This window comes from Leucoraja erinacea, chromosome 8 (genome assembly GCF_028641065.1).
Source record: "Leucoraja erinacea ecotype New England chromosome 8, Leri_hhj_1, whole genome shotgun sequence".
NCBI lineage: Eukaryota > Metazoa > Chordata > Chondrichthyes > Rajiformes > Rajidae > Leucoraja > Leucoraja erinaceus.
In genome coordinates this window covers 539,521-565,939 of record NC_073384.1, presented here as the reverse complement: position 1 = coordinate 565,939, position 26,419 = coordinate 539,521, and the positions used below count along the sequence as shown (strand labels likewise).

At 48.5% G+C, this 26,419-nt stretch overlaps 1 protein-coding gene across 1 annotated transcript in view; it reads left to right on the top strand.

Annotated features, from left to right (window-relative positions):
* The window catches only part of LOC129699216 (homeobox protein Meis2-like), a 270,723-nt gene that overhangs the window by 56,745 nt on the left and 187,559 nt on the right, over nucleotides 1-26,419 (top strand). The window contains 1 exon segment of the mRNA XM_055638833.1: nucleotides 4,812-5,022. Within this exon segment, the coding sequence (XP_055494808.1) occupies nucleotides 4,812-5,022 (211 nt within the window).

Below are 26,419 nucleotides of genomic sequence, written 5' to 3'. Positions count from 1 at the left end.
ACCTGTTCTCATGCCTGAGCCTGTTTAACCCCTTTCATCATTAGCCTGGATCTGCACAAACTCCCTGCCCTGCCTGGCCATCAGCAGGGTGGTGAGAAGCTGCCCGACCGCCTTTATTATCCTTGCAGTTTATTGCTGGCTTCCCTTTGCCGACTGGTTGGTTGTACTATTTACAAAAGTTACTAAATCTTTATCCCTTGAAAGCTGCACAAATCTCTGACCTGCGCAATAAATAATCATAGGTTTAGATTGCTGGAAATCCCATTTGTGGAATACAGATCCTACAGTTGTTAATGAATGATGATTGCAGCAGAAACGCATAGCTTTCCCCACCATGACCAGTGCGAGACCTCAATAGTGGATGCTTTGCGTGCCAATATGCCCTCTTAGTTTAGCTTGGGTCAGTTTAGTTTAGAGATACAGCGCGGAAACAGGCCCTTCGGCCCACCGAGTCTGTACCGACCAGCGATCCCCGCACACTAACACCACCCTACACACACCAGGGACATTTTTCACATTTACACCAAGCCAACTCACCTAAAAACACGCACGTCTTTGGAGTGCGGGAGGAAATACATTTTCTCACGGAGAGTGGTGAGTCTGTGGAATTCTCTACCTCAGAGGCCGGTTCTCTGGATGCTTTCAAGAGAGGGCTCTTAAAGATAGCGGAGTGAGGAGATATGGGGAGAAGGCAGGAACGGGGTACTGATTGTGGATGATCAGCCGTGATCACATTGAATGGCGGCGCAGGCTCGAAGGGCCGAATGGCCTCTACTCCTGCACCTGTTGTCTATAACCGAAAATCCCGGAGAACGTGCAAACTCCGTGGTCAGGATTGAACCGGCGCTGTGAGGCAGCAACTCTACCGCTGCGCCACCGAGCCGACCTAGTGACTGAGAGGGTCAGTTGCGATTTGTGAAGCTAGAAGGAGGAATGTAGGAAGGGAGGGGGGAGGGGAGAAATAACTGTGTGGATGATGGGGCAGTGTTGTGGGGGACATGGGGAGGGTTTTCAAGTTACCCTAAATTGGAGAAGTCAATGTTCATACCGCTGGGGTGTAAACTGCCCAAGTGGAATATGAGGAGCTGCTGCTCCAGTACCTGTGTGGGTGGCCTCACCCTGACAATGGAGAGGAAGGTCAGTGTGGGAATGGGGGAGTTAACATGGTTCACAACTGGGAGATCCAGCAGGCTTTGGTCTGATCATCCAACTCAGTATCCCATACCTGCCTTCTCTCCATACCCCCTGATCCCTTTAGCCACAAGGGCCACATCTAACTCCCTCTTAAATATAGCCAATGAACTGTGTGGCCTCAACTACCCTCTGTGGCAGAGAATTCCAGAGATTCACCACTCTCTGTGTGAAAAAAGTTCTTCTCATCTCGGTTTTAAAGGATTTCCCCCTTATCCTTAAGCTGTGACCCCTTGTCCTGGACTTCCCCAACATCGGGAACAAACTTCCTGCATCTAGCCTGTCCAACCCCTGATTCCTGGGATGTCAGGACTGTCTTATGAAGAAAGACTGGATAGACTCGGTTTATACTCTCTAGAATTTAGGAGATTGAGAGGGGATCTTATAGAAACTTACAAAATTCTTAAGGGGTTGGACAGGCTAGATGCAGGAAGATTGTTCCCGATGTTGGGGAAGTCCAGAACAAGGGGTCACAGTTTAAGGATAAGGGGGAAATCCTTTAAAACCGAGATGAGAAAAATTTTTTTTACACACAGAGAGTGGTGAATCTGTGGAACTCTCTGCCACAGAGGGTAGTTGAGGCCACAGTTCATTGGCTATATTTAAGAGGGAGTTAGATGTGGCCCTTGTGACTAAAGGGATCAGGGGGTATGGAGAGAAGGCAAGGATGGGATACTGAGTTGGATGATCAGCCATGATCATATTGAATGGCGGTGCAGGCTCGAAGGGTCGAATGGCCTACTCCTGCACCTAATTTCTATGTTTCTATGTTTCTATGTCCCACCTACACTTGTCCCACCTGTCCATATCCCTCCAAACCTGTCCTACCATGTACCTGTCTAACTGTTTCTTAAACGATGGGATAGTCCCAGCCTCAGCTATCTTCTCTGGCAGCTCGTTCCATACACCCACCACCCTCTGTGTGAAAACGTTACCCCTCAGATCCCTATTAAATCTTTTCCCCTTTCAAGTCAAGTCAAGTCAAGTCAAGTTTATTTGCCACATACACATACGAGATGTGCAGTGAAATGAAAGTGGCAATGCTCGCGGACTTTTGTGCAAAAGACAAACAACAAAACAACCAAACAAATTATAAACACAATCATAACACACATATTCTTTTACATAATAAATAATGGAAGGAAAAACGTTCAGTAGAGTTAGTCCCTGGTGAGATAGGCATTTACAGTCCGAATTGCCTCTGGGAAGAAACTCCTTCTCAACCTCTCCGTTCTCACCGCATGGCAACGGAGGCGTTTGCCTGACCGTAGCAGCTGGAACAGTCCGTTGCAAGGGGTGGAAGGGATCTCTCATGATATTGTTGGCTCTGGAGTTGCACCTCCTGATGTATAGTTCCTGCAGGGGGGGGTGAGTGAAGTTCCCATAGTGCGTTCGGCCGAACACATTACTCTCTGCAGAGCCTTCTTGTCCTTGGCAGAGCAATTCCCAAACCAGATGGTAATGTTCCCGGACAAGATGCTTTCCACCTTGAACCTATGTCCTCTAGTCCTCGATTCCCCTACTCCGGGCAAGAGACTCATTAGAAAACAGGCTTGGACGTGTCCGTCGCCGAAAAATACGTGGCGTGACGGCGTATTGGCGCGCGGCGCCTCCTCAAGTGTCGCAACATGTTTTTGTCGCCGCTGGATTTTTGAAATGTTCAAAATCTTTCGGCGACCCTGATATACGTCGGTCAATGACGCCGGCAGTACCCGTAAAAAATCTTTAGGCGACTGCCAGGGACTAGTTTTAATGGAATTCACCTAACGCACCTGGCGGCAACCCACGGCAACACCTGCGTCAGCAAAAATTGTCGCCGAAAGATTTTAAACATGTTGAAAATTTCGCGCCAGTCACCCAAAAAATCACCTAAGTGGGACAGCCCCACAAAGGGTGCAGGTGTTTTAGGCTTTGCTGGATAGCGCAGCGGGATTGATGAGAAGTCACCGATGTTATTTTGTCCCCTCTGCTGCAGGCGTTAGTGCAACGTGTCGCAGAGGTTTTCTTGGCTTTTTGACTTTTTCCCTATTTCTGAAAGTTTGATCTATTTCCGAAAGTTGTGTCCTACTTCTGAATGTTTAACCTACATAGGAAAGTCTACTTTTATTTCCAGGACAAACGAGTGCATGACTAGCTACACAATGCCAGCAATAATTTAGAAAACATAGACAATAGGTGCAGGAGTAGAGGCCATTCGGCCCTTCGAGCCAGCACCGCCATTCATTGTGATCATGGCTGATCATCTCCAATCAGTACCCCGTTCCTGCTTTTTTCCCCATATCCCCTGATTTCTTTAGCCCTAAGAGCTAAATCTCTCTTGAAAACTGCAGAGGTCGGTTTAAGCCGAGGATAGCCACAAAAAGCTGGAGTAACTCAGCGGGACAGGCACTGGAGCGAAGGAATGGGTGACGTTTTGGGGTCGAGACCTTACAGACTGAAGAAGGGTCTCGAGCTACAACTTCACCCATTCCTTCTCTCCACAGATGCTGCCTGTCCCGCTGAGTTACTCCAGCTTTTTGTGTCTGTCTATGTGTATAGATATATGTATCATCATCAGCAGTCACTCGAAACTAGTATGACTGTCCTCTCATGGGGGACGCCTGTTTAACGTGGGGAGACTGGTGCACAGACAGACAGCCACCCCACGTGGGGTCCTTGACAGATCTGGGTCAGGATCCAGTGGCATGGAGTCCAAGACGACCGGAGACCCTTTCCTGCCGCAGCCTTCATCCGCCTTCCCAGCCGCTGTGACGTTAGCTCCACTAAGGTCAGCCATCGTCCTCCGCCTGTTCCACCATTGAGGTCTTGGTTGGATTGGCTTTTTGTCAGAGACCTCCCCCTCGACCTTACCACCATGGGTGGCCCTACCAGGAACATCGATAGCTCCAGACGGCATCGCTCTCAGGATCTCAGGTCCACACGAGCTTCTCCACCACGACAAAGTGATACTCCAAGTAGCTTTCATAGCAAAAGGATTTGAGTATAGGAGCAGGGAGGCTCTACTGCAGTTGTACAGGGTCTTGGTGAGACCACACCTGGAGTATTGCGTACAGTTTTGGTCTCCAAATCTGAGGAAGGACATTATTGCCATAGAGGGAGTGCAGAGACGGTTCACCAGACTGATTCCTGGGATGTCAGGACTGTCTTATGAAGAAAGACTGGATAGACTTGGTTTATACTCTCTAGAATTTAGGAGATTGAGAGGGGATCTTATAGAAACTTACAAAATTCTTAAGGGGTTGGACAGGCTAGATGCAGGAAGATTGTTCCCGATGTTAGGGAAGTCCAGGACAAGCGGTCACAGCTTAAGGATGAGGGGGAAATCCTTTAAAACCGAGATGAGAAGAACTTTTTTCACACAGAGAGTGGTGAATCTCTGGAACTCTCTGCCGCAGAGGGTAGTTGAGGCCAGTTCATTGGCTATATTTAAGAGGGAGTTAGATGTGGCCCTTGTGGCTAAAGGGATCAGGGGGGTATGGAGAGAAGGCAGGTACGGGATACTGAGTTGGATGATCAGCCATGATCATATTGAATGGCGGTGCAGGCTCGAAGGGCCAAATGGCCTCTACTCCTGCACATAATTTCTATGTTTCTATGTTTCTATGGAGAAGATGTGTGCGTGTGTGTGTGTGTGTGTGTGTGTGTGTGTATATTTGTCTACATCTACTTTGGTGAGTGGTCAGCTCTCAGTTCCTTTATCAGTGTCCTTTCCCCTCCTCCAGACTTGGAACAGAGACCACGATGACACAGCGTCGACACGGTCGGGGGGGACCCCCGGACCCTCGAGTGGGGGCCACACATCACACAGCGGGGACAACAGCAGTGAACAAGGTAAGCCACCGCAGGCTGATGCCAGCTCTATACAGCCTCTGTACAGTCGTAGAGTGATACATATACATATCCCCTCCCCCTCTCATTGAAACATATACCATTATTACTACGATATTACGATTATTAGGGAAAGCAGGTACAGGATTGTAGGATAATTAGCGTTCGGTAAATTGCCCCTAGCGTGCAGCGTAGAACTGGTGTGAACTCATATGGACGGATGATTGATGGCCAGTGTGGACTTGTTGGGCCAAACAGTCTGATTCCATGATGTATCTCCAAAACAAGTGTTCAATAGTTCATAAGTCACAGAAGCTAAATTAGGCCATTCGGCCCATCAAGTCTACTCTGCCATTCAAACATGGCTGATCTGTCTCTCCCTCCTAACCCCATTCTCCTGCCTTCGAAGGTTGAGAGGGGATCTTATTGAAACATATAAGATTAATGAGGCCACAGTTCATTGGCTATATTTAAGAGGGAGTTAGATGTGGCCCTTGTGGCTAAAGGGATCAGGGGGTATGGGAGAGAAGGCAGGTACAGGATACTGAGTTGGATGATCAGCCATGATCACATCGAATGGCGGTGCAGGCTCGAAGGGCCGAATGGCCTCTACCCCTGCACCTATTTTCTATGTTTCTATGTTTCTATTAAGGGTTTGGACACGCAAGAGGCAGGAAACATGTTCCCGATGTTGGGGGAGTCCAGAACCGGGGGCCACACAGTTTAAGAATAAGGGGCAAGCTGTTTTGAACAGAGATGAGGAAACAAGAGTGGCGAGTCTGTGGAATTCTCTGCCTCAGAGGGTGGTGGAGGCCGGATCTCTGGATACTTTCAAGAGAGAGCTAGATGGGGCTCTTAAAGACAGCGGAGTCAGGGGATATGGGGAGACGGCAGGAGCGGGGTACTGATTGGGGATGATCAGCCACGATCACATTGAATGGTCGTGCTGGTTCGAAGGGCCGAATGGCCTCTACTCCTGCCCCTGTTGTCTATTGTCTATTGTCTTAGAGTCACTGAGTGATACAGTGTGGAAACAGGCCCTTCGGTCCACACCGGCCAACATGTCCCAGCTACACTAGCCCCACATGCCTGCCCTTGGTCCATATCCCTCTAAACCTGTCCTACCCATGTACCTGGCTAACTGCGATAGTCCCTGCCTCAACTACCTCCTCTGGCAGCTTGTTCCATACACCCACCACTCTTTGTATGAAAAGGTTACCCCTCAGATTCCCATTAAATCGGCCACCTTCCCAGCTACACTGCCCTCTGCCTGCCCCTTGGTCCATATTCCCCTAAACCTGTCCTATCCATGTACCTGGCTAACTGCGATAGTCCCAGCCTCAACTACCTCCTCTGGCAGCTTGTTCCATACACACACCACTCTTTGTATGAAAATGTTACCCCTCAGGTTCCCATTAAATCTCTTCACCTTAAACCTGTGGCCTCTGGTCCTCGATTCCCCGACCCCTCTCCCCACCCCTTCCCCTCTCGCCATCCCCCCTACCAATCCCCACCTCCCCCTCTTTCTCTCCCTCCCCTCCCCTCTCCTCTCCCCCCTCACCTCTCCCCTCTCCCCCTCCCCACCCTCTCCCCACCTCACCCCCTCCCCTCTCCCCCCCACCTCCTCCCCCCTCTCCCCTCCCCCCTCCCCTCCCCTCCCCTCCCCTCTCCCCCCCCCTCCCCTCTCCCACTCCTCTCCTCCTCTTTCCTCCCCTCCTCTTTCCTCCCCTCCCTCTCTCCCTCCCCTCCCCTCTCCTCTCCCCACCCCTCCCCTCTCGCTGAGAGCTGTGAGCCACTGGACTCCCCCACCCCCCCACCCCCCCGTCAGCGGGCACTGTGGCAGTGACTGGAGAGAGGGCTTTGTGTGTGTGTAGGCATGCAAGGCTTATTGGGACCTGCTGCCTTTTATAATTTAGGCCGTTTAGAAAGCGGGTTTGTAGTTCCATTTGTATGTGGTTTTATAGCACAAAGGAATATTTGCGCATTTTTTGTTCTTGAATGATCACAGTCGAGGGGGAAACCTCCACGGCACTGGCGATGGATTTGGTGTGTGTATGTGTGTGTGTGTGTGTGTGTGTGTGTGTGTGTGTGTGTGTGTGTGTGTGTGTGTGTGTGTGTGTGTGTGTGTGTGTGTGTGTGTGTGTGTGTGTGTGTGTGTGTGTGTGTGTGTGTGTGTGTGTGTGTGTGTGTGTGTGTACGTGTGGAGGGTGAAGGTACGTGCATGTGTTGTGTGTGAGGTGTGTTAGGGTGTGGTGTGTGTGTGTGTGTGTGGTGTGACCTGTGTGTGTGTGAATGTGCAAGGGTTCAGTGGTGGCAGGAGCTAGCCTGTGTGTGTGTGTGTGTGTGTGTGTGTGTAGGGTGTACGTGTGTGTGTGTGTGCATGTGAGATGTGTGTGTGTGTGTGTGTGTGTGTGTGTGCATGTGTGTGTGTGTGTGTGTGTGTGTGTGTGTACGTGTGTGAGTGTGTGTGTGTATATGTGTGTGTGTGTATGTACGTGTGTGTGTGTGTGTGTGTGTGTCCATGTGTGTGTGTGTGTGTATGTGTGCACGTGTGTGTGTGTTTCTGTGTGTGTGTGTGTGTGTGCACACACACATGCCTGTGTTTGTTCTCTGTGAGTGTGTGTATATCTATGTGTGTCTCTGCGTGTGTGTGTATGTGTGTTTGTGAGAAGCAACACATTGAGGGTGCAGTACACTGTGCGTGTGTGTGTCTGTGCGTGTGTGTGTGTGTCTGTGCGTGTGTGTGTGTGTGTGTGTGTGTGAATGTGTGTGTGTGTGTGTGTGTGTGTGTGCATGTGTGTGTGTGTGTACACACACATGTGTGTGTGTGTGTGTGTGTGTGTATGTGTGTGCATGTGTGTGTGCATGTGTGTGTGCATGTGTGTGTGCATGTGTGTGTGTGTGTGTGTGTGTGTATGTGTGTGTGTGCATGTGAGTGTGTGTGTGTGCATGTGTGTGTGCGTGTGTGTGTGCATGTGTGTGTGTGTGTGTGTATGTGTGTGTGTGTGTGTGTGTGTGTGCATGTGAGTGTGTGTGTGTGTGTGTGTGTGCGTGTGAGTGTGTGCGTGTGCATGTGTGTGTGTGTGTGTGTGTGTGCTAAACTGGAGGGAGAAGGCGTGCATCTATTATGGAAGAGGACATTAGGATGGGTGGACGAGGAGAGGCACAGTAGGGGGCTGACCTTCTGGGTGACATGGGTAGGGTTTCACACACACACACACAGCTTGCCACACCACACACACACACACACAGTAGGGGGCACACACACACACACACACACACACACACACACACACACACACACACACACACACACACACACACACACACACACACACACACACACACACACACACAGCCAGATGCCAAATGAGTAATTGCCAGTGGGAAGCGCCGCTGATTGGAGCCGTTAATGAGCACATTTTGTGCAGCGTTTGGGCAGTTCCTTGACCTTTGGTCTTTATTGACCAATCTGACACTCCATTTTTCATGTTCATCCAATTATCAGTTGGCGGCAGAGCAGCGCGGTTATGTCCGTGCCTCTGCCCCCCCCCGCTACCCTCTGACCCCCGCGCCCCCTCCTCCACCCCAACCCCCTCCCCCTCCCGGAGACCCTGCGCTTAAAAACACATAAAAGACTTTATGCGTTGGGCGGAACTGCTGGTTTAAACCGAAGACGGGCACAACTCAGCGGGCCAGGCAGGGGTGGGGGAATGAATGGGTGACGTTTCAGGTCGAGACCCTTCTTCAGAGTGAGAGTCGGGGGAAGAGGGAAAGGAGTGATATAGATGGTACTGAGGGGGAATGGATGGAAGGTTTGCAGAGGGCAGAGGGGACCCGGTGATATGTACCACACACACACACAGTTGCCCACTGTCGGGCAAGGGATCGGTGATTTACAGAGCTGGCCATCCAGATTTAAATTAAAATCTGAGATTAGCGACACAACTTCCACATTATCAAGACAGGAGGCATCAACACTAAACACAATTAATAGTCCAACAAGGGTCCCACCCGAAACGTTGCCTATTTCCTTCGCTCCATAGATGCTGCTGCACCCGCTGAGTTTCTCCAGCTTTTTTGTGTAACCTCCCACTCAACCATGTTTGGTTTAGTTTAGTTTAGAGATACAGGTCATAAGGTCATGCGGAATTGTAGAATTAGGCCATTCGGCCCATCGAGTCTACTCCGCCGTTCACTCATGGCTGAGCTAGACAGGGCCCTTAAAGATAGTAGAGTCAGGGGATATGGGGAGAAGGCAGGAACGGGGTACTGATTGGGGATGATCGGCCATGATCATATTGAATGGTGGTGCTGGCTCGAAGGGCCGAATGGCCTCTACTCCTGCACCTATTATGTACTGTCTATTGTATCTATCTCTTCCTCCTAACCCCATTCTCCTGCCTTCTCCCCATAACATAGAAACGTAGAAAATAGGTGCAGGAGTAGAGGCCATTCGGCCCTTCGAGCCTGCACCATTCGCCATTCAATATGATCATGGCTGATCATCCAACTCAGTATCCTGTACCTGCCTTCTCTCCATACCCCCTGATCCCTTTAGCCACAAGGGCCACATCTAACTCCCTCTTAAATATAGCCAATGAACTGTGTGGCCTCAACTACCTTCTGTGGCAGAGAATTCCACAGATTCACCACTCTCTGTGTGAAAAAATGTTTTTCTCATCTCGGTCCTAAAAGATTTCCCCTTTATCCTTAAACTGTGACCCCTTGTTCTGGAACGCCTGACACCTGTACTAATCAGGAATCTATCTATCTCTGCCTTAAAAAAATATCCACTGACTTGTGGCCTCCACAGCCGTCTGTGGCAAAGAATTCCACAGATTCACCACCCTCTGGCTAAAGAAATTCCTCCTCATCTCCTTTCGAAAGGAATGTCCTTTAATTCTGAGGCTGTGAGCTCTGGTCCAGGACTCTGTCTGCCTATTAGTGAGCAGCTTGTTCTGCATGTTACTGAGTCAAACACACCTAGCATGAGTGGCATAGATATTCTTCTGGAACAGCAGGCAGAGAGCCACCATGTTCCTGCCCCATCTTGCAACCGGCAGGGCTTCCAAGGAGAAAGGCCGCCTTGTTTGCCTGGCAGTTTCGTAGCTCCAGCACATGAGAGGGTGATGAATGTGTGTAGGAAAGAACTGCAGATGCTGGCTTAAATCAGAGGTGGACACAACATGTTCGGGACGAGACCTTTCTTCAGACTGAGAGTCTGAGAGAGAGGGAGAATAGAGATAGAAACATAGAAATTAGGTGCAGAAGTAGAGGCCATTCGGCCCTTCGAGCCTGCACCGCCATTCAATATGATCATGGCTGATCATCCAACTCAGTATCCAATACCTGCCTTCTCTCCATACCCCCTGATCCCTTTAGCCACAAGGGCCACATCTAACTCCCTCTTAAATATAGCCAATGAACTGTGGCCTCGACTACCCTCTGTGGCAGAGAGTTCCAGAGATTCACTACTCTCTGTGTGAAAAAAGTTCTCCTCATCTCGGTTTTAAAGGATTTCCCCCTTATCCTTAAGCTGTGACCCCTTGTCCTGGACTTCCCCAACATCGGGAACAATCTTCCTGCATCTAGCCTGTCCAACCCCTTAAGAATTTTGTAAGTTTCTATAAGATCCCCTCTCAATCTCCTAAATTCTAGAGAGTATAAACCTAGTCTATCCAGTCTTTCTTCATAAGACAGTCCTGACATCCCAGGAATCAGTCTGGTGAACCTTCTCTGCACTCCCTCTATGGCAATAATGTCCTTCCTCAGATTTGGAGACCAAAACTGTACGCAATACTCCAGGTGTGGTCTCACCAAGACCCTGTACAACTGCAGTAGAACCTCCCTGCTCCTATACTCAAATCCTTTTGCTATGAATGATATGGAAGGGTAAGGTGTGAAAACGAGAGATCAAAGAGGAAGATGAGCCAGGCAAATGGATCTGTTAGCTTAGGGGAATGAACAATGAGGTTATACCCACTGGGTAGACACAAACAGCTGGAGTAACTCAGCGGGTCAGGCAGCATCTCTGGAGAGAAGGAATGGGTGACGTTTCGGGTCGAGACCCTTCTTCAGACTGAGAGTCAGGGGGGAGGGAGACACAGAGATAAGGAAGTGTGAAGGTGTCTATCTCTGAGAAGGGGAAAAGATTCAAGATTCAAGAGAGTTTATTGTCATGTGTCCCTGTATAGGACAATGAAATTCTTGCTTTGCTTCAGCACACAGAACATAGTAGGCATGAATACAGAACAGATCAGTGTGTCCATATACCATAATATAAATATATACACACATGAATAAATAAACTGGTAAAATGTTTGGTTATGTTCAGTTTAGTTTATTGTCACGTGTACCGAGGTACAGTGAAAAGCTTTTGTTGCGTGCTAACCAGTCAGCGGAAAGACAACACATGATTACAATCGAGCCGTCCACAGTGTACAGATACATGATAAGGGAATAACGTTTCGGATGGACCAGCAGATTTAAACTGCAGATCAACACAAAAAGCATCTCTGGAGAAAAGGAGTAGGTCGAGACATTGCCGTTTAGTGCAAGGTAAAGCCAGCAAAATCCGATCAAGGATAGTCCGAGGGTCACCAATGAGGTGGATAGTAGTTCAGGACTGCTCTCTGGCAGTGGTAGGATGGTTCAGTTGCCTGGTCACAGCTGGGGTGAAAGCTCTTTAGGTTTTGAGCGGAGAGTGGTGACATGGGCCCCATACGCAAGCTTCTGATCATTAAAAAAGAAACAATTGATCGCAGTGAGTGCGCTGTCATTAGCGCCTATCGACTGATGGCAATTTGTCACCAGCTTAGAAGGTCATCGTGACTGTGGATGGCTCAGCCTGCCTTCGCTGGCCTTTGCTGTTGCCGCTGTAGGGTGACGGTTTCAGTACAACGTGTGTGTGCGCGGAGATGAACGAGGCCGCAATCGGGCGGGCACGGTGGCGCAGCGGTAGAGTTGCGGCCTCACAGCGCCAGGGACCCGGGTTCCATCCTGACTACGGGCGCAGCTCTGGAATGAACTCGTACAGTGGGACAGGGCTATTACTCCAGCACTCTGTGACTTGTTTTAATCTAAAGGCTTGGACAGAGTGGATGTGGAGAGGATGTTTCCACTAGTGGGAGAGTCTAGGACCAGTCAAATCCTCGGAATTAAAGGACGTTCCTTCAGGAAGGAGATGAGCGGGGAATTTGTTTTTAGTCAGAGGGTGGTGAATCTGTGGAATTCATTGCCACAGGAGGCTGTGGAGGCGAGGTCAATGGATATTTTTAAGGCAGAGGTAGATAGACAAGATTCTTGATTAGTGCAGCGGTTATTATGGGTTATATTCCCGATGTTGGGGGAGTCCAGAACCAGGGGCCACACTTTAAGAATAAGGAGTAAGCCATTTAGAACGGAGACGAGGAAACATTTTTTCTCACAGAGAGTTGTGAGTCTGTGGAATTCTCTGCCTCAGAGGGCGGTGGAGGCTGGTTCTCTGGATACTTTCAAGAGAGAGCTAGATAGGGTTCTTAAAGATAGCGAAGTCAGGGGATATGGGGAGAAGGCAGGAACGGGGTACTGATTGTGGATGATCAGCCATGATTACATTGAATGGCGGTGCTGGCTCGAAGGGCCGAATGGCCTCTACTCCTGCACCTATTGTCTATTGTCTATTGTCTTAGAGTCACTGAGTGATACAGTGTGGAAACAGGCCCTTCGGTCCACACCGGCCAACATGGCCTACTCCTGCACCTATTGTCTATTGTCTATTATGGGGAGAAGGCAGGAGAATGGGGTTAGGAGGGAGAGATAGATCAGCCATGATTGAATGGTGGAGTAGACTTGATGGGCCGAATGGCCTGGTTCTGCTCCTATCATTTATGAGATGATGATTGCCGTGGTACCATGGGGTGAACCTATTGTTGTTAACCTGACGGCATTACCCAAATCTCTGGCAACTTGGGTCAAATATTCAAAGGCAATGCAGAATACAGCAGCTATGTTGGTACGCATGTTAAAACCAGCATCCTCTCCCTAAGGTTAAGTGTGAGCTGTGCACGGCTACACCGTCCATGGAAATGGTATTTATTCCATTTTAAAAATCAAAATGCAGATAGGAATGTTTTTGTACGAGGTTGTATGCGTAGATGGCGATCCGGCCGACAGCTTTGAAAGTGGGAGATTAAAAGACTTGAAATGCAAAGTGCCGGACTCTCGGGGTTAGGAACTTTGAATATCCCTCAATAGAAACTTTGAATATTCTTCAAACGGAGGTTGGCAAATGCGCAGCTTTTTCTCGCAGTTCATCCTTCATGCTTTCTGGAGCCTGTAATTTAGATATTTAGGCCACTATTCAGTGAGCCTGTGAGGATGTGTAGAATTGTATTTTCCAGACAATTTTCCACAAAAGCTGTTTAAGAGGCTGTGAAATCCGGCGTTGAGCTGCTGGGAGGCTGCTGAATACCAAGACTGAACGCTGAAATGGAAGGGGGGGGGGGGGGGAGAGATTGTGCATTAGTGTCTCTCTCTGCTAATCTGTAAACAAACATCCAACTGCATCCTGGAGCATAAAATGCCAAGGAGTTGGAGGATATTTATTAATGCACCAACTGGCAGCGTTTATAGCAGAGCACGTCAATCGATTTTGGCAGCCTATCTTTCATTACCACGCACGGCACGGTGGCGCAGCGGTAGAGTTGCTGCCTCACTGCGCCGGAGACCCGGGTTCCATCCCGACTACGGGCGCTGTCTGTACGGAGTTTGCACGTTCTCTCCCCGTGACCTGCGTGGCTTTTCTCCGAGATCTTCGGTTTCCTCCCACACTCCAAATTACGTGCAGGTTTGTAGGTTAATCAGCTTGGTGTAAATGTACATTGTCCCCCAGTGTGTGTGTGTGTGTAGGATAGTGTTAGTGTGCGGGGATCGCTGGTCGGCACGGACTCGGTGGGCCGAAGGGCCTGTTTCCGCGCTGTATCTCTAAACTAAACTATAAAGTGGACACAAGATGCTGGAGTAACTCAGCGGGTCAGGCAGCATCTGTGGAGAACATGGATAGGTGACGTTTCACAGAGTGCTGGAGTAACTCAGAGGGTCAGGCAGCATCTGTGGAGAACATGGATAGGTGACGTTTCACAGAGTGCTGGAGTAACTCAGCGGGTCAGGCAGCATCTGTGGAGAACGTGGATAGGTGACGTTTCACAGAGTGCTGGAGTAACTCAGCGGGTCAGGCAGCATCTGTGGAGAACATGGATAGGTGACGTTTTCACAGAGTGCTGGAGTAACTCAGCGGGTCAGGCAGCATCTGTGGAGAACATGGATAGGTGACGTTTCCAGAGTGCTGGAGTAACTCAGCGGGTCAGGCAGCATCTGTGGAGAACATGGATAGGTGACGTTTCACAGAGTGCTGGAGTAACTCACGGGTCAGGCAGCATCTGTGGAGAACATGGATAGGTGACGTTTCACAGAGTGCTGGAGTAACTCAGCGGGTCAGGCAGCATCTGTGGAGAACATGGATAGGTGACGTTTCACAGAGTGCTGGAGTAACTCAGCGGGTCAGGCAGCATCTAAGGAGCTAAGGAAATAGGCAACGTTTCGGGCCGAAACCCTTACGGATGATCAGCCATGATCACATTGAATGGCGGTGCTGGCTCGAATGGCTCCATGTTCTCCACAGATGCTGCCTGACCCGCTCAGTTATGGTGCAGCAGCATCTATGGAGCGAAGGAAATAGGCAACGTTTCGGGCCGAACCTTCTGGAAATAGGCAACGTTACGGGCCGAAACCCGGAAGGGTTTCGACCCGAAACGTTACCTATTTCCTTAGCTCCATAGATGCTGCTGCACCCGCTGAGTTACTCCAGCACTCTGTGAAACGTCACCTATCCATGTTCTCCACAGATGCTGCCTGACCCGCTGAGTTACTCCAGCACTCTGTGAAACGTCACCTATCCATGTTCTCCACAGATGCTGCCTGACCCGCTGAGTTACTCCAGCACTTTCCGTCTTTCTAAAAGAAATTTACAAATCGGCATCTGCAGTTCCTAGTGCCTGCATTCATCCCAACCAGGGCATTGCTGGCCTTGCTATTCCTCTACAGAGTCCTCCCACTAATTGCATCTTCCCCTTTACTCTCTCCTCCCTCGTGAAGACATCAAGCCTCGTAAAGGCCCAGTTGCTCCCTGAGGCAACATCTCCTCAGTCCCACACTCTGTGAGCACGGAGAAACGTTTCACATTCTTAATGCAGTCATTTACCAGCAGCCGTATACCCAAGCTCCCTTATCCTTGCCTCCTATTAAACAGTCTGGCTATATTTTCTCCGGCATCGTTTTGACAACCTCCTCTCAAGTTTTATTGTCTGCCATCTCAGTCCAATCTTCTCCCTTCAGAAGTGACTTTAGCCCGTTCCATCTTTACTGCCTGTGGAGTTTACATTACTCTGGTGACATTAAAGGGGCCAGCACGGTGGAGCAGCGGGTAGAGTTGCTACCTCACCGCGCCGGAGACCCGGGTTCCATCCCGTCTACGGGTGCTGTCTGTACGGAGTTTGCACGTTCTCCCCGTGACCTGCGTGGGTTTTCTCCGGGGAGCTCCGGTTTCCTCCCACACTCCAAAGACGTACAGGTTTGTAGGTTAATTGGCTTCATGCCCCTAGTGTGTGTGTAGGATCGTGTTAGTGTGCGGGGATCGCTAGACGGCGCGGACTCGATGGGCTGAAGGGCCTGGTTCCGCCCTGTAGCTCTAAACTAAATTATAGAGGTGTACAAAATCATGAGTGGTGAATCTCTGGAACTCTCTGCCACAGAAGGTAGTCGAGGCCACAGTTCATTGGCTATATTTAAGAGGGAGTTAGATGTGGCCCTTGTGGCTAAAGGGATCAGAGGGTATGGAGAGAAGGCAGGGATGGGATACTGAGTTGGATGATCAGCCATGATCATATTGAATGGCGAATGGTGCAGGCTCGAAGGGCCGAATGGCCTACTCCTGCACCTATTATCTATTGTCTACACTTACACCAAGTCAGTTTACCTACAAACCCGCACGGTTTTGTAGTGTGGGAGGAAACCGGAGCGCCCGGAGAAAACCCACGAGGTCACAGGGAGAACGTGCAAACTCCGTACAGACAGTTTATCGGCAACTCTACCGTTATTCTGCACTTTTTATCAATATCAACTTTGTAAACCGGATACCAAGGCAGTGCGTAGCACTCCGTCTGACATACCTTTGGCAGAATAATCGCTGCGGTCTACGGGAGGGCTCTGCGGGATACTCATTAATGGAGATTATAATATTTATTTACTCGCAGCCTGGTTAAGAAAGAACTGCAGAAGGTAGAGAAAAATGCTGGAGCAACTCAGCGGGGTGAGGCAGCATCTACGGAGTGAAGGAATGGGTGACGTTTCGGGTCGAGACCCTCCTTCAGACCCTTCTCCCCTGCAATGTTTCTTACAGAAACATATCAAATTCTTAAGGGATTGGACAGACTCAATGCTGGAGACATGTTCCCCGATGTTGGGGGGAGTCCAGAGCCAGGGGTCACACACACACAGTTTAAGAGTAAGGGGCCAGCCATTTAGGACTGAGATGAGGAAAAAAGTTTCCGCCCAGAGAGTTGTGAATCTGTGGAATTCTCTGCCACAGAGGTCGATTCATTGGATGTTTTCAAGAGAGAGTTAGATTTAGCTCCTAGGGCTAACGGAATCAAGGGATATGGGGAGAAGGCGGGAACGGGGCACTGATTGTGGATGATCAGATTGAATGGTGGTGCTGGCTCGAAGGGCCGAACGGCCTACTCCGTGACCTGCGTGGGTTTTCTCCGGGCGCTCCGGTTTCCTCCCACATCCCAAAGACGTGCGGGTTTGTAGATGCATTGACTTCGGTAAATATTCTAAATTGTCTCCAGTGTGTGTAGGGATAGTGTTAGTGTGCGGGTATCGCTGGTCAGCATGGATCTGGTGGGCCGAAGGGCCTGAATATTGTTGGTGACCCTCGGACTATCTTTACTGGCTTTACTTTACAATATCTGTATACTATAACTGGCTCGATTGTAATCATGTATTGTCTTTCCGCTGACTGGTTAGCACGCAACAAAAGCTTTTCACTGTACCTCGCTACACGTGACAATAAACCAAACAGTCTGAAAAAGAGTCTCGACCCAAAACGTCACCCATTCCTTCTAAGTGTAGATGCTGCCTGTCCCATTGAGTTACTCCAGCATATTGTGTCTATGAACTGAACAAGATTCATAGAGTGATACAGCGTGGAAACAGGCCCTTCGGCCCAACTTGCCCACACCGGCCAACAATGTCCCAGCTACACTAGTCCCACCTCCCACCATATCCCTCCAAACCTGTCTTATCCATGTACTTGTCTAACTGTTTCTTAAATGTTGGGATAGTCCCAGCCTCAACTACCTCCTCTGGCAGCTCGTTCCATACACCCACCACCCTCTGTGTGAAAATGTTACCCCTCAGATTCCTATTCAATCTTTTCCCCGTCCTCTGGTCCTCGATTCCCCTACTCTGGGCAAGAGACTCTGTGTGTCTACCCGATCTATTCCTCTCATGATAGGTGACAATTCCTATCCTATCATGGAAACATAGACAATAGGAGCAGGAGTAGGCCATTCGGCCCTTCAAGTCAGCACTGCCATTCAATGTGATCATCCACAATCAGTACCCCGTTCCTGCTTTTTCCCCCCATATCCCTTGATTCCGTTAGCCCAAAGAGCTAAACCTAACTCTCTCTTTTGAAAACATCCAGAGAATCGGCCTCCACTGCCTTCTGTGGCAGAGAATTCCACAGATTCACAACTCTCGGGGTGAAGAGGTTTTTCCTCATCTCAGTCCTAAATGGCCGACCCCCTTATTCTTAAACGGTGTGTGTGACCCCCCTGGTTCTGGACTTCCCCAACATCCCACGACAGGTGATAAACTAAACGCAGAGCGGAGTGACAGGGCCATTGGCGTGTGTGAGCGAACTTTCCCCACAGTACAGGCGGATGGATGTTGACATTAGTGCCTCGGCTCAGCGCAAGTTCCCAGAGCAAACACCGTATCTCTTTTCTCCCTGGGAATTAAAACGTTTTTCCTTTCGGGTGGGCCGGCGTTTCAAATGTTATCAAGTGAATGGGCAATAAAGCCATCACCTCCAACAAGTTGTGAAAACAAGCCAAGGTCAATAATGCTTGCATTTTCATTTATCTTTGGCTACTGAGATTCAATTAGGCAATAAACATTATAGTTGGCAACAAACAAGTCATTCGAATGCTATCCCAGGGACAGAGATTATATACAGGTAATCTAACAAAACTCTGTGGCAACGGTTAGAGTTTGGCAACCTGCCTTTCTGGTGGGGGCGCAAATCACCTGTCAACCCGTGTCCTCCCCATCAGCAAATATATGGAGTAACTCAGCGGGTCAGGCAGCATCTGTGGAGAACGTGGATAGGTGACGTTTCACAGAGTGCTGGAGTAACTCAGCGGGCCAGGCAGCATCTGTGGAGAACATGGATAGGTGACGTTTCACAGAGTGCTGGAGTAACTCAGCGGGTCAGGCAGCATCTGTGGAGAACATGGATAGGTGACGTTTCACAGAGTGCTGGAGTAACTCAGCTGTGACGGGGGGAGAACGTACACACACATTCTATAAGAAACATATTCGCCCCGTGTCTACAGTGCAGTGATTTGCAGTGAAAGTCTGACCAGATTAAATTTTCGACTCAGCTTTATTCTCAATAGCTTCTTCAGGGAGTGAAATCCAGACGTTTGATTTCTGATTCTTGACGCTTGCTTCAGCTTAAGTTCCTCTTTAAACTGTAAAAAGGAATTCCAAACAAGCTTATTAAAGCCTGAAGGTTTTCATCTGAATTTACCACATGGAGTTTTAAAAGCTTCAGCGAGCAGGTGTGAGAGAAGTTACTGCAAGGTCCATTCTGGGGCAGTGCCGATGAAGGCTTCTCTTCAAAAGCTTTTTGTGTTGAAATAAAATTAACAAAAAACCTACGGCTGGAACAAGCAGTGTATAAAATGTAGTTAGTGCTCCAGGTTTCAGAGTTGAAAAGAACGAGGAACTTTGAAGATAGCATCTCCAGCGAGCAGGCGCGGAGACTAGTGCGTGGTTTGTACATGTGGCATCTGTTCAATTAACGACTGCGGTGGTTCTTCCAAAAGTTTAGTTCAGATTGGTGTGGAGATACAGCGCGGGAACAGGCGCATTGTCCCGCCAAGACCGCGCCGACCAGCGATCCCCGCACGCTAGCACCGTCCCGCACGCATTAGGGACCATTTCACATTCTTACGCCAAACCAATTAACCCACAAACCCATGCATCTTTGGAGTGTGGGAGGAAACCGAAGATTAGGGGTAACATAGCAAAAGGATTTGAGTATAGGAGCAGGGAGGTTCTACTGCAGTTGTACAGGGTCTTGGTGAGACCACACCTGGAGTATTGCGTACAGTTGTGGTCTCCAAATCTGAGGAAGGACATTATTGCCATAGACGATTTGAGTATAGGAGCAGGGAAGTTCTACTGTAGTTGTACAGGGTCTTGGTGAGACCACACCTGGAGTATTGCGTACAGTTTTGGTCTCCAAATCTGAGGAAGGACATTATTGCCATAGAGGATTTGAGTATAGGAGCAGGGAAGTTCTACTGTAGTTGTACAGGGTCTTGGTGAGACCACACCTGGAGTATTGCGTACAGTTTTGGTCTCCAAATCTGAGGAAGGACATTATTGCCATAGACGATTTGAGTATAGGAGCAGGGAAGTTCTACTGTAGTTGTACAGGGTCTTGGTGAGACCACACCTGGAGTATTGCGTACAGTTTTGGTCTCCAAATCTGAGGAAGGACATTATTGCCATAGAGGGAGTGCAGAGAAGGTTCACCAGACTGATTCCTGGGATGGCAGGACTGTCTTATGAAGAAAGACTGGATAGACTTGGTTTATACTCTCTAGAATTTAGGAGATTGAGAGGGGATCTTATAGAAACTTACAACATTCTTAAGGGGTTGGACAGGCTAGATGCAGGAAGATTGTTCCCGATGTTGGGGAAGTCCAGGACAAGGGGTCACAGCTTAAGGATAAGGGGGAAATCCTTTAAAACCGAGATGAGAAGAACTTTTTTCACACAGAGAGTGGTGAATCTCTGGGACTCTCTGCCGCAGAGGGTAGTTGAGGCCAGTTCATTGGCTATATTTAAGAGGGACTTAGATGTGGCCCTTGTGGCTAAGGGGATCAGAGGGTATGGAGAGAAGGCAGGTACGGGATACTGAGTTGGATGATCAGCCATGATCATATTGAATGGTGGTGCAGGCTCGAAGGGCCGAATGGCCCTACTCCTGCACCTAATTTCTATGTTTCTAACATGAGGGGGAACTGCTTTACTCAGAGAGTGGTAGCTGTGTGGAATGAGCTTCCAGTGGAAGTGGTGGAGGCAGGTTCGATTTTATCATTTAAAAATAAATTGGATAGGTATATGGACAGGAAAAGAATGGAGGGTTATGGTCTGAGTGCAGGTAGATGGGACTAGGTGAGAGTAAGTGTTCGGCACGGACTAGAAGGGCCGAGATGGCCTGTTTCCGTGCTGTATTGTTATATGGTTATATGTTTATATCTCGGAGCGATGTTCCCGATGTTGGGGGAGTCCAGAACCAGGGGCCACAGTTTAAGAATTTAGAACGGAGACGAGGAAACACTTTTTCTCACAGAGAGTGGTGAGTCTGTGGAATTCTCTGCCTCAGAGGGCGGTGGAGGCAGGTTCTCTGGATACTTTCAAGAGAGTGCTAGATAGAGCTCTTAAAGATAGCGGAGTCAGGGGCTATGGGGAGAAGGGTCTGAAGGAGGGCCCTCTGTTAAAGGAAAGATATTGTCAAGCTTGAAAGGATTCAGAGAAGATTTACAAGGATATTGCCAGGACTAGAGGGTATGGACAAGTTGGGCCGAAGGGCCTGTTTCCACACTGCATCACTCTATGACTCGATAACCTTCAAGGTTTTACCATGTTTGAAATGAAGAATTCAGAGAGGTGTGAGGTGTTGTATTTTGGGACATCGAACAAGGGCAGGACATACTCAGTGAATGGTCGGCCTCTGGGTAGTGTTGTAGAGCAGAGGGATCTAGAAGTACAGGTGCATGGTTCCTTCAAGGTGGAATCTCATGTAGATAGTGTGGTAAAGAAAGCTTTTGATATGCTAGCCTTTATAAATCAGAGCATTGAGTATAGAAGCTGGGATGTAATGTTAAAATTGTACAAGGCATTGGTGAGAGCAAATCTGGAGTATGGTGTACAATTTTGGTCGCCCAATTATAGGAAGGATGTCAACAAATTAGAGAGAGTACAGAGGAGATTTACTAGAATGTTGCCTGGGTTTCAACAACTAAGTTACAGAGATAGGTTGAATAAGTTAGGTCTTTGTTCTCTGGAGCGCAGAAGGTTAAGGGGGGACTTGATAGAGGTCTTTAAAATGATGAGAGGGATAGACAGAGTTGATGTGGACAAGCTTTTCCCTTTGAGAATAGGGAAGATTCAAACAAGAGGACATGACTTCAGAATTAAGGGACAGAAGTTTAGGGGTAATATGAGGGGGAACTTCTTTACTCAGAGAGTGGTGGCTGTGTGGAATGAGCTTCCAGTGGAAGTGGTGGAGGCAGGTTCGTTGGTATCATTTAAAAATAAATTGGATAGGCATATGGATGAGAAGGGAATGGAGGGTTATGGTATGAGTGCAGGCAGGTGGGACTAAGGGAGAGTACGTGTTTGGCACGGACTTGTAGGGCCGAGATGGCCTGTTTCCGTGCTGTAATTGTTATATGGTTATATGGTTCCTTGAAGGTCGAGTCGCAGGTAGATAAGGTGGTCAAATGTTGCAGTTGTATAAGACGTTGGTGAGACCGCATTTAGAATATTGTGTTCCGTTCTGGGCGCCATGTTATTGGAAATATTGTCATGCTTGAAAGGGTTCAGAGAAGATTTACGAGGATGTTGCCAGGACTAGAGGGTGTGAGCTATAGGGAGAGGTTGAGCAGGCTGGGTCTCTATTCCATGGAGCGCAGGAGGATGAGGGGAGATCTTATAGAGGTGTATAAAATCATGAGAGGAATAGATCGGATAGAGTCTCTTGCCCAGAGTAGGGGAATCGAGGACCAGAGGACAGAGGTTTAAAGTGAAGGGGGAAAGATTTAATAGGAATCTGAGGGGTAACTTTTTCACACAAGGGGTGGTGGGTGTATGGAACGAGCTGCCAGAGGAGGTAGTTGAGGCTGGGACTATCCCAACGTTTAAGAAACAGTTGGACAGGTACATGGATAGGACAGGTTTGGAGGGATATGGACCAAATGTGGGCAGGTGGGACTAGTGTAGCTGGGACATGTTGGCCGGTGAGGGTGAGATCCAGTTCAAGTCACCATTATTTGTCACATCCACATACAAGATGTACAGTGAAATGAAAGTGCCAATGCCTGTTCAAAACAACAGAACAGAACGGAAAGTTGGGCCGAAGGGCCTGTTTCCATGCTGTCTCACTAGATCTCGATGACCAAGCACTCCGAACGAACACATAGAAACATAGAAACATAGAAAATAGGTGCAGGAATAGAGGCCATTCGGCCCTTCGAGCCTGCACCATTCGCCATTCAATATGATCATGGCTGATCATCCAACTCAGTATCCTGTACCTGCCTTCTCTCCATACCCCCTGATCCCTTTAGCCACAAGGGCCACATCTAACTCCCTCTTAAATATAGCCAATGAACTGTGGCCTCGGCTACCCTCTGTGGCAGAGAATTCCAGAGATTCACCACTCTCTGTGTGAAAAAAGTTCTTCTCATCTCAGTTTTAAAGGATTTCCCCCTTATCAATATGATCATACCCCCTGATCCTTTTAGCCACAAGGGCCACATCTAACTCCCTCTTAAATAAAGCCAATGAACTGTGGCCTCAACTGCCTTCTGTGGCAGAGAATTCCAGAGATTCACCATTCTCTGTGTGAAAAATGTTTTTCTCATCTCAGTCCTAAAAGACTTCCCCCTTATCCTCAAACTGTGTGATCCCTTGTTCTGGACTTCCCCAACATCGGGAACAATCTTATAACCATATAACCATATAACAATTACAGCACGGAAACAGGCCATCTCAGCCCTACAAGTCCGTGCCGAACAACTTTTTTTTTTCCCTTAGTCCCACCTGCCTGCACTCATACCATAACCCTCCATTCCCTTCTCATCCATATGCCTATCCAATTTATTTTTAAATGATACCAATGAACCTGCCTCCACCACTTCCACTGGAAGCTCATTCCACACCGCTACCACTCTCTGAGTAAAGAAGTTCCCCCTCATATTACCCCTAAACTGCTGTCCCTTAATTCTGAAGTCATGTCTTCCTGCATCTAGCCTGTCCAACTCCTTAAGAATTGGTCCTTCCAGCTTTGTTCCAGCGTTGGCAGCAATCAGCCAAATGCATCGTCGGACTTGTCAGGACGGAGTGGGTGTTTGGTGATAACGCACTGATTGACAAGCCACATAGACACATGAGGGTGTTGAGAGACACTCGAGCTGAAGGTCCAACTGAGTGCCGCTGCTGGGCTAGCCTGTCATGGCACGAGGAAGGGAAGTTAGTTTAGATTAGTTTACAACAGTGGCAAGGTGATGGATGAGAGGGAGAACGCAACTCTTCCTACACCCTATCTCTATATTTGCAACAGCTTATCCGAGTGGGTTAGTTTATACTGTTTGAATAGGGGATTAGGTGGATATCCATCAACAGGATGAGTGGTATCTGCTTGATCTTCATTCAGTTGCTCTGTTATCTGTTATTGCTTGCAAGCCCTATGTGGGAGTGAGATAATCTCCTTTAGTGTATTATCCAGCATCTACAGTTCCTTGTTTCTAGTTACAGCCTGGCTGTTTGGTACAAATAATGTTCGAACTTTAGACGGGCACAGAGTGCTGGAGTAACTCAGCGGGTCAGGCAGCATCTGTGGAGAACATGGATAAGTGACGTTTCACAGAGTGCTGGAGTAACTCAGCGGGTCAGGCAGCATCTGTGGAGAGCAACTCTCTGTGAGAAAAAGTGTTTCCTCATCTCCGTTCTAAATGGCCTACCCCTTATTCTTAAACTGTGTGTGGCCACTGGTTCTGGACTCCCCCAACATCGGGAACATGTTTCCTGCCTCTAGTGTGTCCAAACCCTTAATAATCTTATATGGTTCAATAAGATTCCCTCTCATCCTTCTGTACTCCAGAGTGTACAAGCCCAGCCGCTCCATTCTCTCAGCATATGACAGTCCCGCCATCCCGGGAATTAACCTGGTGAACCTACGCTGGGCTCCCTCAATAGCAAGAGTGTTTAGTTCAGAACTTGGCTGGGAAAATGTTTCGATTTGTTGCCCTACCCTGTTCAGCACCTTCTCTCCTCCTTTCTGGTGAAATAAAATTCCCCGTTTTAAGTCGACGCTTAGTTTCCAGTTAAATTTTACTGTAGTGGTTGATTGTCATGTGTACCAAGGTACAGTGGATAGGTGGCGTTTCACAGAGTGCTGGAGTAACTCAGCGGGTCAGGCAGCATCTGTGGAGAACATGGATAGGTGACGTTTCACAGAGTGCTGGAGTAACTCAGCGGGTCAGGCAGCATCTGTGGAGAACATGGATAGGTGACGTTTCACAGAGTGCTGGAGTAACTCATGTCCCGGGGTGAAGCCTGTATGGTCGTGAGTAGTCGCCCAAAGAGCCGCACCTTTTTCTGGTCGCCGCTGGATTTTTCGGCGACCTGCTGCGACTAATGGCGGGTGCCGGCAAGTCGCCGAAAACAATTGCCTAAGTGGGACAGGCCTTTAAGGATTGAGATAGTGAGTGCGGGAAGGTTCACTGTGGCCGCTGGAATTATCAGACTGAACAGCATTGCGTTTAATAAGGACTGCGTTGTGCTAATTTTAGCGTGGAAAGAGGATGAAGGTAAATTAAGTCCAGCGAGCATTCATATGCCACGCTGGTGATAATACTATGCTGCATGACACCCTGTGAATCATACAACTGTCGTTGTAAGGTTAAAGCCCTTCACAATTCACAACGCCCGTTTAAAAGGTTGTCCATAGCATACCCCAGCTTCATGGATTCAGTTGCTGCACATGTAATGAACATATACAGCGATGTTGTACTGTATAAACCATTAGCTGATTCAGCAGGTTTTTTACGTCGAGGTTTAGACAATAGACAATTGATGCAAGACTAGCCCCCCCCCCTCCCGTGCCAGCACCGCCATTCAATGTGTAATCTCTTAGATTGATACCAAGAGCAATTTATATTGATAGAAACATAGAAACATAGAAATTAGGTGCAGGAGTAGGCCATTCGGCCCTTCGAGCCTGCACCGCCATTCAATATGACCATGGCTGCTCATCCAACTCAGTATCCCGTACCTGCCTTCTCTCCATACCCCTGATCCCTTTAGCCACAAGGGCCACATCTAACTCCCTCTTAAATATAGCCAATGAACTGGCCTCAACTAATTGTAATTGTAATTGTAATTGTAAATCTTTATTGTCATTTCCTGAGTATTCGCATACCCAGAGGAAACAAAAAAACGTTGCTCAACCAGTGTCCATTCAGTTTGCATTAAAAAATAAATAGGAATTAAAATTAAAAAATACATGTCATGAACAAATTTAACACTCTACTAAACATTCAACTACCTTCTGTGGCAGAGAATTCCAGAGATTCACCAATGCAGACACAAGGAACAGCAGCTGGTGGAATATTGAGCAATGCACCAGACTCAAGGACTCAGTGGGTCAGGCAGCATCCATGGAGGGGAATGGACCGATGATGTTTTAGACAATAGACAATAGGTGCAGGAGTAGGCCATTCGGCCCTTCGAGCCAGCACCGCCATTCAATGGGATCATGGCTGATCATTCACAATCAGTACCCCGTTCCTGCCTTCTCCCCATATCCCCTGACTCCGCTATCTTTAAGAGCCCTATCTAGCTCTCTCTTGAAAGTATCCAGAGAACCGGCCTCCACCGCCCTCTGAGGCAGAGAATTCCACAGACTCACAACCCTCTGTGAGAAAAAGTGTTTCCTCGTCTCCGTTCTAAATGGCTTACCCCTTATTCTTAAATTGTGTGGCCCCTGGTTCTGGACTCCCCCAACATCGGGAACATGTTTCCTGCCTCTAGTGTGTCCAAACCCTTAATAATCTTATATGGTTCAATAAGATCCCCTCTCATCCTTCTAAACTCCAGAGTGTACAAGCCCAGCCGCTCCATTCTCTCAGCATATGACAGTCCCGCCATCCCGGGAATTAACCTGGTGAACCTACGCTGCACTCCATCAATATCAAGAGTGTTTAGTTTAGATCTTGGCTGGGAAAATGTTTCGATTTGCTGCCCTACCCTGTTCAGCACCTTCTCTCCT